This window comes from Arachis hypogaea, chromosome 15 (assembly GCF_003086295.3).
Source record: "Arachis hypogaea cultivar Tifrunner chromosome 15, arahy.Tifrunner.gnm2.J5K5, whole genome shotgun sequence".
Taxonomy (NCBI): Eukaryota; Viridiplantae; Streptophyta; class Magnoliopsida; order Fabales; family Fabaceae; genus Arachis; species Arachis hypogaea.
Window position 1 is genome coordinate 14,635,816 of NC_092050.1, and position 18,754 is coordinate 14,654,569.

At 33.8% G+C, this 18,754-nt stretch overlaps 3 protein-coding genes across 3 annotated transcripts; 2 read left to right on the plus strand and 1 right to left on the minus strand.

Moving 5' to 3' along the window:
* Nucleotides 1–2,516: 2,516 nt before the first annotated feature.
* On the plus strand, nucleotides 2,517–4,396 carry LOC112749595 (uncharacterized). Its single transcript, XM_025797891.3, has 8 exons — nucleotides 2,517–2,989; nucleotides 3,069–3,215; nucleotides 3,308–3,405; nucleotides 3,476–3,548; nucleotides 3,626–3,686; nucleotides 3,767–3,852; nucleotides 3,949–4,038; nucleotides 4,116–4,396. Exons 1-8 carry the CDS (start codon nucleotides 2,873–2,875, stop codon nucleotides 4,176–4,178), a joined length of 735 nt encoding a protein of 244 aa, XP_025653676.1. The 5' UTR covers nucleotides 2,517–2,872; the 3' UTR covers nucleotides 4,179–4,396.
* A 619-nt stretch (nucleotides 4,397–5,015) lies between these two features.
* On the plus strand, nucleotides 5,016–6,203 carry LOC112749596 (pectinesterase inhibitor 9-like). The gene has a single exon (XM_025797892.3). The coding sequence runs from the start codon at nucleotides 5,434–5,436 to the stop codon at nucleotides 6,049–6,051; it is 618 nt and encodes a 205-aa protein (XP_025653677.1). The 5' UTR covers nucleotides 5,016–5,433; the 3' UTR covers nucleotides 6,052–6,203.
* A 4,245-nt stretch (nucleotides 6,204–10,448) lies between these two features.
* On the minus strand, nucleotides 10,449–13,790 carry LOC112749598 (hsp70-Hsp90 organizing protein 1). Its single transcript, XM_025797893.3, has 7 exons — nucleotides 12,596–13,790; nucleotides 11,733–12,021; nucleotides 11,506–11,591; nucleotides 11,187–11,410; nucleotides 11,027–11,093; nucleotides 10,855–10,914; nucleotides 10,449–10,781 (listed from the first exon to the last, which is right to left on the minus strand). The coding sequence occupies exons 1-7, from the start codon at nucleotides 13,508–13,510 to the stop codon at nucleotides 10,668–10,670; spliced, it is 1,755 nt and encodes a 584-aa protein (XP_025653678.1). The 5' UTR covers nucleotides 13,511–13,790; the 3' UTR covers nucleotides 10,449–10,667.
* Between the last annotated feature and the right edge of the window lie 4,964 nt (nucleotides 13,791–18,754).

Sequence of the window (18,754 nt, forward strand, 5' to 3'; positions counted from 1 at the left end):
AAATTACCCATGCGGAACCTAGCCATTACCTGGCCTAGATACTGCATATACCAGACCTTTATAGCTCTCTAAAACTTTCCCAAAAAGACTTTTAACACTCGAAATCGTTTTAACTAGAACAAGACCCGTTACGCGAATATATATATATATATATATTCTCATATATATATATATATATATATATATATATATATATATTATTTTTTATTTATATGGATTTTTTTATTGTTATTATTATTTTTTTATACGGAATATTTTTTTTGTTTTGTATTAATGATTCTATTAATTTTATTAGAATACGTAAGAGCACTGAAAATACTAAAAAAATATTAAAATTTATTTATATATTTAAAATAAAATTATAAGATAATATAAAATAATTATTTAAATTCATGTTTTTTTCTGTAATTTTTTATCTAAAAGTGATTTTGAATAATGTAATCCAAACAATATTTAATTTATTATAATCCATTTTAAATAAAAATTACCAAACATAAACTATATTAACTCCCTTTTGATCAAAATGAATTTTATAAAATCAATTTTATACAAATTTCTATTTACGAACGTTAATCCAAACACACACTAACTTGTCAGGATACTATAAAAAACTAACCAAAAAAATGATTAATAAATATTATAAAAATAATTTTAAATACATAAATATGAACACAGATGATAAATAATTTTTTGAAAAGTATATTTTTGAAAGTATGAAAGTTTAATTACATAAAAATATCAATGGTAAACCTTTCAAGATTATATGCAAGATAGTTATTTGTATAATCTCTAGAGTAGTTATCCTTTACTAATTTATGTTTCAAAAATTAAAACTTTTTTTTATCTATATTATCAAAATAATTTGTATTTTTTATTGAATATGATTAAAACATAAATATTAAAATAAAATAACATTAAATAATTACTTTAACTTGAATCAATAAAAAAAATAAACGTTATAAAAACTAAACATAAGTTATAATTTTATCTAACATTATTATTATAGTTATTTGTGTGTTCTACTATAATACTATTCAAGAAAATGCAAAAAAAAAAAATATTGAATTATTAGACATAAAATTGATTGTGATAGTCTAAATTAGTAATAATATTTCTTTCTTATAAAACAAACGGTATAAAAGTAGCTTGACATCTGTTAACTATAGTATAAACTTTTCATTGGTTTTTATTTTGTGAAACAATCTAGCACACCTATCTCTCATCAATTATTTTTAAAAAATGTGATTGTAAAAACAAATGAATAACTAACTTATTTCATGTTTTTCTAAAAAAGAATAAAGATATTTTAATCTAAAATTTAAGATTCAATATATGTGATATTTTTTTTACTAAAAATAGGAAGACCTGCGACCTTTTAGATGAGTATGAAAAGATTATGTCATTTGAGTTATAACTCATTAGTTAATATATATGATGCTTTACATAAAAAAAATTGTTAATTATTATGAAAATCGTTATAAAAATATGAATTGAATAATAAATAAAACATTTAACATTACTAAAAGGAGATTTTAATTGCAAGAGTTATCTTACTACTTATTATGAAAACAGTTATAAGAATTAACATTGAGATTTTAAAAAATATATTTAATTTTATAATAGAATTACATCTAGGGTATGTGTTAATTGCCTCTAATTTAATTAGGTAATCCTAATTTGATTCTATTACTGACGGAAATCATGATTTGATTCAAATTTTAAATTGAAAATTACTCAAAATTAATTAATTACCTCTAATTTAATTCTAATTTTAATTTAACCCCATTATATATATTGTATAAAATATACATTGGCTTCTCGTACTTTTCCAAATCGAATATATCCAGGAAGAAGGTGGGACTGAAATAATGGTATTTTAATTTCCTGGAATCAAAGTATCAAACTTATTTGAAAATAGTTTTTTAAACTTTAAACCAAATATGGAAATATGATATTCCCATCTTAAAATTTTTGGAAATTATTTATAATTTTCCTAACCACACACACCCCTATATTAATATACTAATATGAAAAATTTCTGCCAACGAGTTATAATTCAAATAACATAGTTTTTCATACCCACCTAGAAATCGTGAGTTCGAATTTTTGGAAAAAAAATTATGGCAAAATTCTAAGAAATCTATATATTATTATTTGAAATATATAATTACTTTTGTATCGATTTTTATATAAATAAATAAATAAATAAAATAGATAGATATATAGATTTTAATCAAATTCGTTTAAAAAAAAGAAATTTGGATTTATTACTTATAAGTTCATAATGTTTACAAGCCAAATAAATTTTTATTTTATAAGTATTGTTAAAAAAATTGATTTCCTAAGCAAATGAATCTAATTCCGGATATTTCAATTTTCAAACTTACTCTATTAGATATTCTAAGCTTTTTTTTTTTTTTTTAACTTACTCTAATAGATATTCTAAGCTTTTTTTTTTTTTGTGTATCTTTCATTGGTCCATATATTTATACATGTGCTAGTATGTAATATGAAATGACCCAGCCCATAGCAGAAAGAACCCAATTAGACAATTACCAATTTACGAGATGAACGAAGGTCTTTTTTTTGTAGTGTCGTTTTTGTATGGGGTGAACAGGGTAGTAATTCTAATAGGGAAAACCGGAAAAGGTCCTGGTAGATAGTGGGTAAGACTTAAGAGCTAGGAGAAGAGTTATGTTCTTCCTGGTTTGGGTTTTTCGGGTCGGTCTCTCCGACCCGTGATCCATAAAAAAAAGACAATTACCAATTTACTATGATACCCTTTCCTAATCCATGATTTGAGAGTTGCAACTGGGAAGAAGGGATAATACAGATTGCAGAGCGAGTGTGCTTGGGAAAGAAGGGGATAAGAATGGCAGCCCTTAGCTTTGGCATGGCCACCACTGCTTGGAATCATGGCACTAATACTCATACTCATACTCGTCCTCGAACTCATACTCGCACGCCCACAATTCGATGTATTGGCTGGGTAACTATTCTCTTCCATTTATTGCTTTTTGTTGTAACTTGCAAGTGCCAAGCTTATCTGCTGTTTTGTGGGAAGAAAGGACCCTGAAGGCATCCTTGGGGCACCGCAAACTGGCCACATAGCCAGACTGGAGTTCAAGAGGCGCCTCGAGAGAGATGCCGACGCTCGCGAAGCATTTGACCGTCAGGTCCGTGAAGAGAAACAGCGTCGCCAAGAACTTCGTCAGGTACTCTAATCCTAACTTCATTCCCCCAATCTTCTTTTCTTTTCTTTTTTTTTTTTTTTTTTTTTAATCATTTGTTGTTTGTGAACACCTAGTCTCGCATTCCTCCTGACAATCCACAAGAACTAATTGAATACTTACTTGACACGGAAGCTCAGGACATTGAATTCGAGATTGCAAGAATGAGACCCCGGTACAATTTCACAATTTCATTCATCTACATTTCTTGGTTTAGCACATCTGACCTTAATTCACTTTTGTAGATTGAACGAAGAATTCTTTTCGCAACTTAAATCGGAGTTAGGACAGCTTCGATTCGCTGTTAACAAAACTGAGGTTCTCATCTTCTCTTACTTGTATGTTTGTTTGGACGAGCTCGTCAGCTTATTTTACTGTGAGCAGCATTTTCACAGGCCACAGAGGACAGGTTGATTGAGCTGGAGGCTCTGGAGAAAGCCATTCAGGAAGGAATAGGTTTGTTACTTTTTCTTTTGCTTGTTGTGTTGTAGTAACTGCACAAGAGAACAGAGCAATGATGTATAATAATGTTACAGATGCATATGATAAGATGCAAGGTGAGCTTATAAAAGCCAGAGAAAGCCTAACCAAAATTTTGACTTCTAAGGATGTCAAAGCAACTGTATGTATTCTTCGCCATCGTTCACTTAGTTGTACTTTTGTTATCCGAGTTGAACTTGTCAATCTAACTTTTACTTTTTCTTCAATGCAACATCAGTTGCTGCAGATGGTTGAGAGCAGTGAAATTAACAGATCTCTGTTGGCACTTCTTGATGAAAACATAGCCGATGCACATAGGAGTAACCAAGTAAATATATACCAATTGTGTCTCTGAAGAATAATGCTTGTTTTGACATAACATGTTTCCATGTTATTTTGTTGCAGAAACAAGCTGCAGAATATATGGAGAAGCTTCGCGGGGCTCTACTCAAGTACATTACAGTTTAGTGTGCATATCTTTTTTTGTGTTACAAATCCGTGGAAAATATTTGTTGTTGATAATTGTAGTATTTTATTATACAAAAGAATTGTGTTGTAGCAGATTTCTCTAATGGGATATGGTATCAAACAATTGTCAATTTTGAATTACAACTACGGTTGGGTTCTCGTAGTTGATCAAGTATGAAATCTAATTTGAAAACCACTTATGTACTTCATGCTCAAAATCTTCTCGCAATGAATTTCCCTTAATTACTATCAATTTTTTTACTTTGGTTATAGCAACTAGCCAACTACACCATTTTCGTCAGAACAAGTAGACTTCATATAGCAATGTTACCATATTGACTGAATAGGCCAAGTGTGCTGATTTCGTTGAAACCCATTGTAATAGGTTTGTGAACTGGATAAATGTTAATAGAGAAACTTCATTGACAAATAAATAACAAGATTTATGTTATAATAAGGGTAGGCATAAAGGAGGTATGGCTTTTCTTTTTCTCTTTGGTCAAGATGCCATTGCTTTTTCTTCTTTTTTTAAGGTCACTAACTAGGCATGCTAGTAACTGACTGAGGCTGGCCCAATCATGGCTTGATTTGATGCTCGAATTCCGCTTGGTAAGTAGCTGATATGTCGATACAAAATACAAAATAAAATTTAAAAATAAAAAGTAGCTGATATATACTTCCTATCCACAATCATCTAGAATCTCCCATTAGGCCATTACCCATCCAAAAATACAAGAAAAGAAAGAACATTTACTATTAGGCCAAGTTCAGTAGTGAGAGATTTAATCAGTTTCACTGTCACGGGATCAAATCTCAATAACCTTACACTTAACCCAATGTAGTAAACTAAAAAAATTTTGTAGATTGCTCCTTAATGCGCGACTCAAGAGTCCTGCTGCTGCTTTATTGTTAACTGTCTTATAACTTAAGCAAAGCATTTTAACACTGAAATAAAAAATATATATATATTTTACTTCCAAAGTCCAAACAATTTTCCATAACAAAACTACCTTTCACCGCTCAATAAGTTGGGTAAAAGTTAAACAGAATTTCCTTTAGGAAAAGTGGGAAAGCAGTTTAAGAAAAGACAGAGTATAGCCCGGTTACAATAATAATAAAAATAATATAAAGCAAAAGGCATGGGGAAGATACATTATTTGAGCAAGCAAATAGTGGTTGTTCAAGTTGTCAGTCCCTATATATTGGAACTCCATACCCCTCAACTTAGTAGTAATTGAAGTTTGCAATATCAGACATGGCTGCAAGAGTAGTAAGACATGGAGTTATTCTTGTACTGCCTCTCTTGCTGGCGAGCTTTGTAACTCAGGCAGGTGGAACAACCCCACAAGACTTCATAAAATCTTCATGCAGAGCAACACGCTACCCTGCTGTCTGCGTGGAATGCCTCATGAGCTACGCAGGCGTGATTGGCCAAAGCAAGAGGCAACTAGCCCTGGCGGCCTTATCAGTGAGCATATCAAGGACACGTTCGTGTTCATCGTTCGTGAAGAAGATGGCGAAGGAGATGAAGATGAAGCCAAGGGAGTTAGGAGCGGTACAGGACTGCATAGAAAACATGGGGGACAGCATAGACAGGCTGAGCCAATCGGTGAGGGAGATGGGGCGCGTGGGTGAAGGAGTGGGAGAGGAATTTGAGTGGCACATGAGCAACGTGCAGACGTGGGTGAGTGCTGCACTCACCGACGACAACACATGTCTTGATGGCTTTGGTGGCCGTGCCATGAATGGGAACGTCAAGGCAGCCATTAGAGGCAGGGTCCTCCATGTTGCTCAGCTCACAAGTAACGCCCTCGCTTTGGTTAATCGCTTTGCTTCCACACACTCTCTTCAAACTTCTCCAATCTTAAACTAATAAATGCTTAGTTTCAGCTGTTGGGATGTTTAAGTTTTAAATTTGGTGATGACTAAGACTTAGGTGTGTGTTGGTTTGAGTGTCGTTTTCTGTAATATATGGATTTTGTATGATGTATCATGTATCTAATCTAAGTTGTGAGTTGATGTTTCTTTTTTTGTCTTCTTTTCCTTGATGAACCCTGCCATTGAGCAAAAATGAGGTTATAACGTCTCTCAATTCTAGAACTTGTGTTAATAGTCTATGTTTGCATCATTGGTTATTTTGCAATTTGCACAGTCCAAGTTCCTTCCTCTCAATAACAGAGTCTGGAGGAATAAGAGAGTAACAGACTAACAGGTGTGATAATTTTATAATCTGGTCTTAATATGAATGTGTCTTCTTTTGCTTTCCACCTTTGCTTTTTGGTCGTACTTTACTAAGATAATCATGGACTTTATTTTCTCGCATCCGCAGGCTACTAGATATGGTTGAAGTACACAAATTTGATGCACGCAAAATCTTTATGTAAAGGTAAATAATTGAAGTAGTGGACATCAGATAGTGGATACTGTACTAATCTTCCTGTCCCACTTGGATTTAATCTTTGTCATCAAGATCCTGATTTAGTGATCAACTATACTGAAGTTGGATAGTTAACTATAAAATAACAACCTGTCGCGAGTTGATTTAAAAAGAGACGGGATGATTGAAGGGGTTTGGTTATGCATGTTACCAAATGATTTGTCTTTAACCAGCTTATATGAGAAAATAGCCAACAGAATTTCAGATTCCGAAAGCGAAAGAAAAGGATGACTTTGAAATCAAAATGAAAGACGACAAAAATGAAGCATGAAATGTCGATAAGCATCATGAGTCTCCTACTCTCCTCAAGGTCATTTGTAGTCATGAGGGCTCAACTCCCCATAAAACTAGTAACAGATCTATTATTTGATTTATTTCAACGTAACAATAGCGTACTCACTTCTCAGCTTTTTTTAGAACAAAGGACAAATAGGTCTTCACTTTGTTTTCTGCAGACATTTTTGTTTTTTGTTATTGAAAAATACTTTTAAGTTAAAAGTTGGACGGATCAGTCACTCCGTTTAAATGCCTAGCGTATATGTCGCCTGACAAACTTCCCTCTCACGCGTACGTGTGACACACGAGTATGCGTCGTCATGAATTCAGCAAATCCTCATTTTTTTCATGAATTCTCCACTTTGCATGCTTTTTTTCCATTTCTTTTAAGTCATTCTTGCCTTCAAAACTTTAAATCACCCAAACAAACATATCAATGTATCGAATGGCAGAAAAGTAAATTAAATTTAGCCCTAACCTCGTTACAATCCTTGAAAAGACTTCTTGATATGTGTATCCATGCATTGAATATATGTTGATTGGTAGAAGAAGAGCATGCCTTAAAAAGCAAGATTAGTAGAAAATTGAGAGAATCGACCCTCAAACACTAGAGAGATTAGAGTGCAAACACTTCTGGTGAGGGTTCGATACTCAATCCCTTTTTTCTTGCTTTCACAAGTTTTCTTCTTGCAAGTATATTTATACTTCATTTTGAGATTTGAATTAGTGGAATTCATAAATCATGATACTATCTTAGCCCTACTTGTTCGTATATGTTCTTGGAGATTGATTCATTTTTAACCAAGTAGGTAGACGCATTTTGCATATTAGTTGATGAACCATAAGAGTTTAGCATGAGGACATGCTAATGTTTAAGTGTGAAAAAATTGATGAACCACAATTTTATGGTTTATATTGTATTGAATTTGGTGGATTTTATCAACTTTTTCCACATTTATTCACTAAAATAGAATGGTTTTGTGAATTTCTCCTAAGTGTGCTTAATGATTGAAAATATGCTTCTTAGCCTATTAAATTGCTAAATTTAATTTACTTTTTTCCCATTTGATGCCTTGATATGTTTGTTTGAGTGATTTAAAGTTTTGAAGGCAAGAATGACTTAAAAGAAATGGAAAAAAAGCATGCAAAATGGAGAATTAATGAAGAAATGAGAATTTGCTGAATTCATGGCGACGCGTACGTGTGAGAGGAAAGTCTGCCAGGCGACGTGTACGCGTACGACAAGCATTATGGGAGCCACGTCAGACTTTTTCGTTGGGTTTGACGGAGGCATTTGGACGGAGGGACTGATCCGTTCAACTTTTAAAAACGTCAGGGACTTAAAAGTATTTTTTAATGATCAGAAAAAAAATATCCGCAGAAAAAAAAGGCCAGAGACCTATTTATCCTTTACTCTTTTTAAAAAAAAAAATTATATTTTAATTAAGGTTGAAATTTTTTCCACTATCTTTATATTTTAATATAACTTTCAGTTTAACATAAAAATTCTATCTTATTATCTTTGATGAAATAATTTAAGTAGTATTCCTGTATGACAAGTCTGAGAGAGGTATAGCTCATTGGGTCCGAAGTTGCTCATCTTTGTGTGAGTTGAATGAGATATACATCGACTTCAAAAGAAATGACGACTGTAGATACCTACAAAAATATTCTGACGCTCAAGTTAAAAAAATGTGAGATGAAATATATATTATTCAGCGTGAATAACATACCTTGTTGAGTTTTGTGCACCCTCTTTCATAAAATGGTTCTTGTTCCGTTTCACCCTATAATATAGTTAAGTTTGTTTGACCTAATCTTGATTCAGTGTATTTTGAAAGTTACTTATAACCCCCTTTTTTCTTTTCTTTACCTCAAGGATAAGGACCCCTTGTTTTTCTGTACGGTTCCGCTACGTTATCAACAGCATATCTGCCAACTTCTGCCAATTCTTATTTATAATTGTGTTTTATGGAAGTGTGTTCGTGAATGTGTCTAATAAAAATGTCTTTTTTATAGCTATGTTTAATAAAAGTGTCTTTATAGATATATTTTCTGGATGTGTCTCTTTATATATGTATTTAAAATATATTAATTATTAGATACATCCACGAACACACTTCCATGAAACACAATTATAAATAAGAGTTGGCAGATAATATGTTAGTACCCTATACTTTTCCTTTTCTGTATTATTTAGCACGTTGACAAATTATAACATTAGTTGGTACGAGATATAATGAACGGATCAAGTAGTTATTAACTTATATACTTCAATCATGCAACTGAAATTAAATAACGATAACTACCTTCTTATTATATGATATCAAATATGGTAAATAGTAATTCTTTTTAATGTTCTTTCGTAACTTTTTTTTTTCTTCCCTCTGTAATGTTCTTTATGAATGACTTATTGTGTATGATATTGATACCTATCACTGAAGGATAAGATAAGAGAGAAACAGATCTTCTACGCTATGTAGCCGATCAAGGTCTATACCATGCTCTCAAAAGCAGAGGAATGGAAGCATACAGAAACCGAAAAAAGCTACGCCTAAGTGATGTGCATCCATTTCTCTATGCCTTTATGGAAATGGGCATGGGCATTTTAGCATTCGCAACCACCCACTTTTACTTTTGTTTATGGTCTGACATTTTGACCATGACTTAGACAGCGTATTTCTTCATCTTGAACTCGATTGATACCATATGCATTAGTTGTTAGAGCTACACAATTCGTAATGAATATATATTAAAAGATTACACTCGTGAATCATGATGCAAATTTTTATGTAGCTCACTGTGTACGAATAAACCAAATAATCAATAGTGGTGCCCGATCATTGGTCACTGCTGAGATATTAAGAAATAATCAGCTATTTATATATTAAAAAAAATATAGATAAACAATGAAAATACTAAACAATAACTAAGTTATATGATCCACACAATTTAAAGGATAAAGAATGATCAAGTTATATCACCTATCTTCGGTCGTAACTCATAGGTGGAAATAAGAAAAAACATAAAAAAGAAAACACCAAATTATATGGTCCACACAATTTCCTTGATATTCAGTTCGTCTTTGACCAAAACAAAAACGAAGAACCCTGATTAATTAGTTTTTCCGTTCCTCAACCATCCTTTTCTAAGAATTTCACCAAACCTTCTATAACACCAAATATAATTTATTTATTTATTTTTTTTTGTCATAAATACCGTCATTACTCATTTTAAACTTTTTGATATTTGGTTAAACCCTGAATAATCAAATAGTACGGCCGAAAATAACAAACAAAAAGTAGCCCAAAAGGTCTTCGGCCGGTAAACTAGCCCAAATCTGAGTCCGTATAAACAGGCCCAAATTCCTGAAGTTGGTTTACAAACTTTACATTGTAAACGGACAACGGACCAAAATTCCGGGGTCGGAACCGCCTGACAAAACAAACCAAATCATGCACCACCTCAAACTACCAAGCCCAGAAGCCACAGACTACCCCGGAAGATTATAAATAAAAAATCAAAATCAATATAAATTGAACCAACAACCGCAAAAGTACGAGGGGGTAAAAATGTTCAAAATTTTACTCGAATCATCTGGATTCACTATAAACAAGGCAAAGACCAAAAAAGAAAACCTTAAACAACCCAACATTTCCCAACCGTTTTGTAAATCAAATCGAATCTACAGCAATACAAGAGTCGCAATGGGAAATATAACTGTCAATTACTCCTTAATTAGCTTGAACACCCAGCCAGCTCAGTTGCCATAAATTCTACCTCATCTGGACAATCCCAGCACTGATGAGTTTTTGGATTTTGTTCATCACCATTGGATTCTTCGTATGTTCCTGTGCAGCCTTTGGATTTTCTTGGAAATCAACCAATACCTGCATGCAAAACCAACTCTAATTAGCATATCTACATATTCGAAGTACAAAATGCACATAAATGGATGCATACCTGTCTCATTACTGGGTCTTGGAGGATGTTCTGTATCTCTGGATCTTGCATTGCCTTCGCCTACAAGAATACAAAACGTAATATATATGTTCATTTAATAGATAAAGATTTATATGCCAAACTGAATCCACTACAGCAATTAGAGGCTTCAAAGAGTGACTGTAAACCATACCTGTCTCTCCTTCAATTCTTCGGGACTTAAATCCCCACGGCTTGCCTTATTAATTTGTTGTACACATCTGAAATGAATATTATACACACATTACCGCAGTGTGCATGGGGAAGTTCAAATAGGTAAACATATGAATGGAGCAATATAGACAATAACGTACCTTCCAATGCCATCAAGTAACTCCTGATTGTTGGGGTCGTGTTTCAACCCCTCCTTATATGTTTCCAAAGCCTTGTCATATTCCTTCATGAAAAACTGTACCGCACCTTTCCTTGTATAACCCTTTACAAAGGTTGGATCAAGCTCAATGCACTTCTCAGCATCCTTTAAACCTTCCGGCATTGCCCCTAGTTTGGTGTAGCATGCAGCTCTGTTACTGTAAGTCTGAGAAAAACACAGCATCCAAATGAATTAGCATATGCAATTCCCAATAAGAAAAATACTACCACCAATTCTCTTCAATGAGCATTAACAATTACCCTAGGATCTTTAGGGTTTCTCCTCAAAGACTCTGTGTAATGCCTCACAGCCTCGGGATACTTTTGTTGCTTGAAGTATTCATTTCCTGCATGCCAACACTCGCCAAATGAGAAAAATAAAATGGATAGAGTATACAGCTTACAAAACCTAATGCCATATATATATATATATATGATAAAAAAAATCACATTCATAAAAGGAAGTGAAAACCCATGAGCAGACTTACCTTTCTCTCGCTCCTCATCAGCCAAATTTGGATCAAAATATTCTTGTTGTTCTAGATCTTTCTTAGCCTTTTCAGCTTCATTAAGTTTCTTCAATGTGTCTGGGTTCCGGTGTTCTGTAAGTGCTTTCTGGAAAGTCTCGATGGCAGGTTCAAAATCCTTTGAGCATTTAGCCATCTTCACCAAGGCAGTTCCTTTCCGGGTCAAAGCTCTTGCTATCATCTTGAAGTCTGATCTTAGTTCTCTTCCTCTTTCAACAGCCTTATCACAGTCTTTTATGCATTCCTCATACTGGGAAGGAAAAAGATTACATGAATTGATGTGAGAATGCAAAATACAGGGGGAAGATAAGCTCTCCCTTACCAAAAAGAAAATAAAGATTCCATAATTCCCGCCCCCCTTTTTTCCCATATAACTTGCTAAAAATCAATACAAGCCATATAAATCACACAGAACCTTGATTAAACCCTCCCAAAAATTTGAGTGTTTTTCCGTAGCCAGCAAACAAGTTTCATTCTTATCATTCATCCTCTAAACTCATCTGCCAAACATAGCCTAACAACAATCCTAAACATTACCAATCTCAAAACACTATGGGGGTGTAACAAAGTATGCTAAACAAAGGTATCCTGAAATATGAAAAAAGCAGTGTTTAATTAAAAGATTATGTGAACCATTATACACTGATGCATTATACATTCTATGCCGTTTTCACGTATACAAAACAAAAACAAAATGGTTGCATCATATCTCTAATTGAGTCACTAACATTACCAAGCATGCCATAAACCACTTACACTAATTACTACTCAGGACAGAGCAAATATCAATGAATGATGAAAATTGAGTTAGAATGAAACAATACCTTTCCCATTTCCAAGTAAACAGCAGCACGGTTTGTGAGATAAGATATATCCTCATCATCCAACTCCAAAGCCTTCGAGTAATGATGAATAGCTGTATCAAAATCCTTCTTCTTGTACGCTGCGTTCCCAGCCTCCTTCTGCTTCTGCGCCTCTGCCTTCCTCAGCTTCTTATCCTTCTCCTCCTCCGACAAGTCCATGGGCTCGGGCTCTGGCTCAGGTTCGGGCTGCCTTGGAGGCTCCGCTTCAGCCGCCCTCTTCCTCTCGGAGGGGGAGGGGGAGGGGGAAGGGGAAGGAGAAGGAGAAGAGGACTCTGGCATGTCAGCATCATCGGTTGGGGTTCGAATCTTGACATTGAGCAAGACGCCAATGGCCTGCATAACCCTCTGATCCTTCAAGTACAAGTTCAATTTGTTTGGATCCTTCTGAATATCCTGCATCATCTTCACGAAATCCGGCTGCTGAAGATAAACCCTAGTGGTTGGGTCTGCAGTGAGCCGAGCCCACATCTCTGGCCCTGAGAAGGCGTCCCCGAAGGGGTTTGCAGGGGCCGAGCGGGCCCTGGAGGCGGCTGCCTGGGCATCAGCCAGGCCGGATTTGAGGGGCTCGTTGTTGGGGTCGATTTCGAGGCCCTTTTTGTATGCTGCAATGGCGTCGTCGTATTGGGAGAGGCCGAGGTGGGCGGCGCCGAGGCGGCTGTAGCCCTTGGACCAGTCGGGCTTGAGCTCCACCGTCTTCTTGGCATCGGCTAAGGCGTCGGAGTACTTCTTGAGGGAGGCGTAGGAGGCGGATCGGTTGGAGTACAAAACGTGGTTGTCCGGGGAGAGAGCTATGGCATCGGAGAAATGGCGTACGGCGGCGGCGTAATCGCCGGAGGAGAAGGCGGCGTTGCCTTTGGCTTTAGCTTCGTCGGCCATGAATTGCAGAAAATGAGAATTATGGAATTAGGGGTTTTGATTTGGGGTTAGTTTAGTTGTTTAATTGTTAATTGAGGAAAATAGTTGGAGAGGAGTTGGAAGAGCTTAATAGGCGAGCGTGGTGAGGACTAGAGACTTCTGGGGCTCACCTTCTGGAATGTTCTCCCACCATCAGCATAACTAAATGTATATTTTCATCCCTTTTTTTGAGTTGCATGCATATGCCTAATTGGCTAATGGCTATCCTCTTTTTCTCTAATTTTTTTTTTTAGATATTTCCATCTTAAACTTGCGCTTTTTATTTTTAATATTAGAGAAGAATGTATGTTTTGTTGTATTATAGAGACGAAATATCACAAAATTGTGAAGAGAAGTAAAAAAAAAAAATTAGAAAATAATATTTTAAAAAAAAATTTAAAAGTTAAATTTGTGTTTATAATTTTTTTATTTTTTAAAATTACATATTTAATTCTCAGATTTATGTTATTTTTGTTTTTTATATCATAAATCTAAAAGTTAAATTTGTGTATTTATAAAATTTGACCCTCAAATTTCTTATTTTCACATTAAAAAAATCACTTAATTTATCCACACCAATAAATAACCTATCATATTTGTTCATTTAAAAAAATTAGCTTCTTAAACTTTGATATAATCCAAATATTTTTATATTTTATTTTAATTTTGGCCTTGATAATTGATATATATTTGAATATCTTTTTATGCAAATCAGTATTTAAATTGACAATTATTGACTCCCAAAATATAATCTCTAATTCTCTTGACATGGACTAAAGTATAAAAAAAGAGAAAAATTAGTATCATTTTTGAAAATTTATATCGGACTTCATTCTTTGTCTAATCGATGGAAGTTTTAACTATGTTGTGATAAGAATGGAATGAATGCCCATTTATTTATTGGGCGGCTAATCTTTCCATGTAAAAAAATCACCTTTCAAAACAAATTAAAAGTTAATGAAGATTGAAAACAAAGGCTTATTACTTGTATAAATAGGTGAAGTCTCACTTGAATTTACACACAGAAATAAAAATCTTCTCTCTTTTATATTACTAATACAATTCTCTCTCTTTTTATTTTACAAGTATTTTTTAATACTTTTCTCTCTCATTCTTTACATATAATATTAGTAAATATATTAATCATCTTTATTATATTGAGATAGTAATTGTGGTACTAGAGTCTTCTACTTATACTTCTTTATTTTATATTTATTTTACAATACATTATTAGCACGAGACTCTAATCAAATTTTTAGGAAGACTCGGGTAACAAATTTTCATTATGTCAAAACTCTCTCATCTTGAATTCAATGCTCTTGATATATCTGGAAACAATTATTTATCATGGATATTAGATATTGAAATCCATCTTGATTCAATAGATCTTGGAGATACCATTAAGGCTGAAAATAATGCATCCCAAAAGGATAAAGTCAAAGTCATGATCTTTCTTCGTCGTCATCTTGACGAAGGATTGAAAAATGAATATCTCACGTTAAAAAATCCTGCAGATCTTTGGAAAGACCTTAAAGAAAGGTATAATCATCAAAAGACGGTGATACTTCCTCAAGCCCGATATGAATAGACGCACTTGCGTCTACAGGATTTTAAATCCATAAATGAATATAATTCGGCAATGTTTCGAATCACCTCACGAATAAAATTATGTGGGGAAAAGATATCCGATAATGATATGTTAGAGAAAACTTTCTCGACCTTTCATGCCTCGAATGTGCTCCTGCAGCAGCAGTATCGAGAAAAAAGATTTACAAAATATTTTGAGTTAATTTCTTGCCTTCTTATTGCTGAACGTAACAATGAGTTGCTTTTAAAGAATCACAAAGCGCGCCCAGCTGGCGCCGCCCCATTTCCTGAAGTAAATGCGGCAAATCATTACCCCATAAGAGGTAAATGGCAAGGTTTTGACAATAAGAAAAATTATAGAAGAAAAAGAAATTATGTTCAAAAGAGAGGATCTCATCAGAAGTGGGATAAAAAAAATATTGGGCAAAATAAATCAACAGAGGATAAGTATTTCCATTGTGGTGGAAAGGGCCATTGGTCACGTACCTATCGTACACCAAGGCACCTAGTCGATTTTTATCAAGCATATTTGAAAAAAGACGACAAAGGAAAGGAAACGAATTTTGTTTCAAATGATGCTGAAAATTCCACCACTCATTATGATGTATCTACTTTCTTTGAGGATCCTAAAGGAAATATTAGCCATTTGATCAATGATGAAATAGTTTAATATGTAAAATTGTTAAGTATTCATGTAAATAAATAATGTAAACTTCTTGTTAAGTTTTATTTTCTATACATCTGAATAATGTATATAAATAATGTTTAATAAAATATTTATTATTGAATGTATCAAGATAATAATAATAAATTTTTTTAGTATATACTATACTTTTTAGAAAAAAATTTTCAATCAAGAATGCGCATATTCTTCTACTCATTTTATTATTATTTGTCTTTGAAGATAATGATAAGGATATATAGTGAAGATATTTGCCTTACAGATAATGCAAGTTTGCACACCATTCTCAAAAGTAATATATATTTTACCCATCTTTGCCAAAAGAAGAATATGTCAATACTATTATTGGCTCAGACAATGTGATTGAAGACTCCGGAAGAGCTATAATTTTGTTTTTCGGAGAAACAAAATTCATAATAAAAATGCACTATTGTCTACCAAGTCTCTAAGAAACTTGTTGAGTTTTAAAGATATTCGCCGAAATGGATATCATATTGAGACTATGAATGAGGAAAATCATGAGTACTTATGTATCACAACTCATTATTTAAATAAAAATGTTATATTAGAAAAGTTACCCTCACTTTCATTTGGGTTATATTACACCAAAATTAGTGCAATTGAATCACATGCCATTGTAAACCAGAAGTTTACGAGCCCAAATGAATTCATAATTTGGCATGATAGATTGAGTCATCCGGGAACAACCATGATGCGGAGAATTATTGAAAACTCCCATGGACATTCACTAAAGAACCAGAAGATTCTTAAATCTAGTGAATTTCATTGTGCTGCATGTTCATAGGGAAAGTTAATTTTAAGGCCATCACCAGTAAAGATTGGATTTGAGTCCCCTGAATTCCTAGAAGGGATTCAACACGATATATGTGGACCTATTCATCCACCATGTGGATCTTTTAGATATTTTATGGTCCTAATAGACGCATCTTTGAGATGGTCACATGTGTGCTTATTGTCTTCTCACAACTTGACATTTGCGAGATTATTGGCTCAAATTATTCGATTAAAAGCACAATTTTCAGAAAATCCAATCAAAGAAATTCATCTTGATAATGCTGGTGAATTTACTTCCCAAGCTTTTGATGCTTATTATATAGCCAATGGAATAAGTGTTGAACATCCAGTAGCTCATGTTCACACACAAAATGAATTAGCAGAATCACTTATTAAACGCCTCCAATTAATTGCTAGACCCTTACTTATGAGAACAAATCTCCCAACCTCAGCTTGGGGGCATGCTATTTTACATGCCGCAACAATTATTCGATTGAGACCAACGAGTTACCATCAGTTCTCTCCTATGCAATTAGCTTTTGGCCAGCAACCAAATGTTTCCCATTTAAGAATATTTGGGTGTGCGATATATGTTCCCATTGCACCACCTAATCGCACCAAAATGGGACCCCAAAGAAAATTGGGGATATATATTAGATATGATTCTTCCTCTATAGTAAGGTATCTTGAGATACAAACTGGAGATGTATTTAAATCCCGGTTTGCGGATTGTCATTTTGATGAATCAAAATTTTCAACATTAGGGGGAGAGAATAAGCTTCCTAAAAAGGAACGTAATTGGAATGCATCATCCTTGATGCATTTAGATCCTCGATAAGGGCAATGTGAACTAGAAGTTCAAAAGATTATACATTTGCAAAGAATAGCAAATGAATTGCTTGATGCATTTTTCGATACAAAGAGGATAACCAAGTCGTATATACCAGCGAAAAATGTCCCAACTCGAATTGATGACCCAGTTGGATAAATTACCACCGAAGCAAATACACGGCAGAAGCGTGGCAGGCCTGTCGGTTCCAAAGACAAAAATTTTCGAAAGAAAAAAGAGGAAAATACTATTCCTATTGAAAAAGACATAGTAAATACACCTGTAGTTGTCCAAAATTCTGATATAATTTTAACGCCAGAAGACGTTCAGGTACCTAAAAATTGTAAAAATGACGAGATCTCGATAAATTATGTCTTTACAGGAGAGAAATAGAACCGAAATAAGACAATTGTCAATGAAATATTTGCATATAATGTGACATTAAATATCATGCATGATAGTAAGGATCTTGAGCCAAGATCAGTCGAAGAATGTCGACAAAGAAATGATTGGCCAAAATGGGAAGAAACCATGAAGACTTAGTTACACTCACTTGCAAAACGTGAAGTCTTTGGACCTGTAGTCCGTACACCAGAAGATGTAAAACCTGTTGGATATTGATGGGTATTTTATGAGAAAACGAAATGAGAAAAATGAAGTTGTGCGCTACAAAGCCCGACTTGTGGCACAAGGTTTTTCACAAAGGTCCAGTGTAGATTATGAAGAAACGTATTCCCCTGTAGTGGATGCGATAACATTGCGTTATTTGGTCGATTTATCTGCATATCATAAACTACATATGCATTTAATGGATGTGGTAACAGCCTACTTATACGGCTCATTAGATCGTGATATCTATATAAAAGTCCCTAAAGGACTAAAGATATCTAAATCATCCAATGAATATTCGCAGGGGTTATACTCAGTTAAATTGCAAAGATCTTTATATGGTCTAAAGCAATATGGACGAATGTGGTATAATCATCTTATTGAGTATCTGGCCAAAAACGGATTCAAGAATGATGATATCTGCCCATGTGTGTTCATAAAGAAATTTGCATCTGGATTCATTATAATTGCTATGTACGTTGATGATTTAAATATCATTGGAACTCTTGAAGAGATTCCAGCAATTATAAAAAACTCTAAAAGAAGAGTTTGAGATGAAAGATCTTGGAAAGACTAAATTTTGTCTCGACTTGCAGATCGAGCATATAAAAAGTGGGATCTTTATTCATCAAACAACATACACAAAAAAGATCTTGAAGAGATTTTATATGGATAAGTCACATCCATTAAGTACCCCAATGATCGTAAGTTCTTTGGATGTGGA

What these genes read in the sequence shown, in the direction of transcription:
- LOC112749595 (XM_025797891.3), top strand. Translation starts at nt 2,873, where the DNA reads ATGGCAGCCCTTAGCTTTGGCATGGCCACCACTGCTTGGAATCATGGC. An exon ending in GTCGCCAAGAACTTCGTCAG is followed by an intron (nt 3,216 to 3,307) that starts GTACTCTAATCC and finishes GTGAACACCTAG; the next exon opens with TCTCGCATTCCTCCTGACAA. An exon ending in TCGCTGTTAACAAAACTGAG is followed by an intron (nt 3,549 to 3,625) that starts GTTCTCATCTTC and finishes GCATTTTCACAG; the next exon opens with GCCACAGAGGACAGGTTGAT.
- LOC112749596 (XM_025797892.3), top strand. Translation starts at nt 5,434, where the DNA reads ATGGCTGCAAGAGTAGTAAGACATGGAGTTATTCTTGTACTGCCTCTC.
- LOC112749598 (XM_025797893.3), bottom strand. Translation starts at nt 13,510, where the DNA reads ATGGCCGACGAAGCTAAAGCCAAAGGCAACGCCGCCTTCTCCTCCGGC. An exon ending in TTACTTGATGGCATTGGAAG is followed by an intron (nt 11,094 to 11,186) that starts GTACGTTATTGT and finishes TATTCATTTCAG; the next exon opens with ATGTGTACAACAAATTAATA. An exon ending in AAGACCCAGTAATGAGACAG is followed by an intron (nt 10,782 to 10,854) that starts GTATGCATCCAT and finishes TTTTGCATGCAG; the next exon opens with GTATTGGTTGATTTCCAAGA.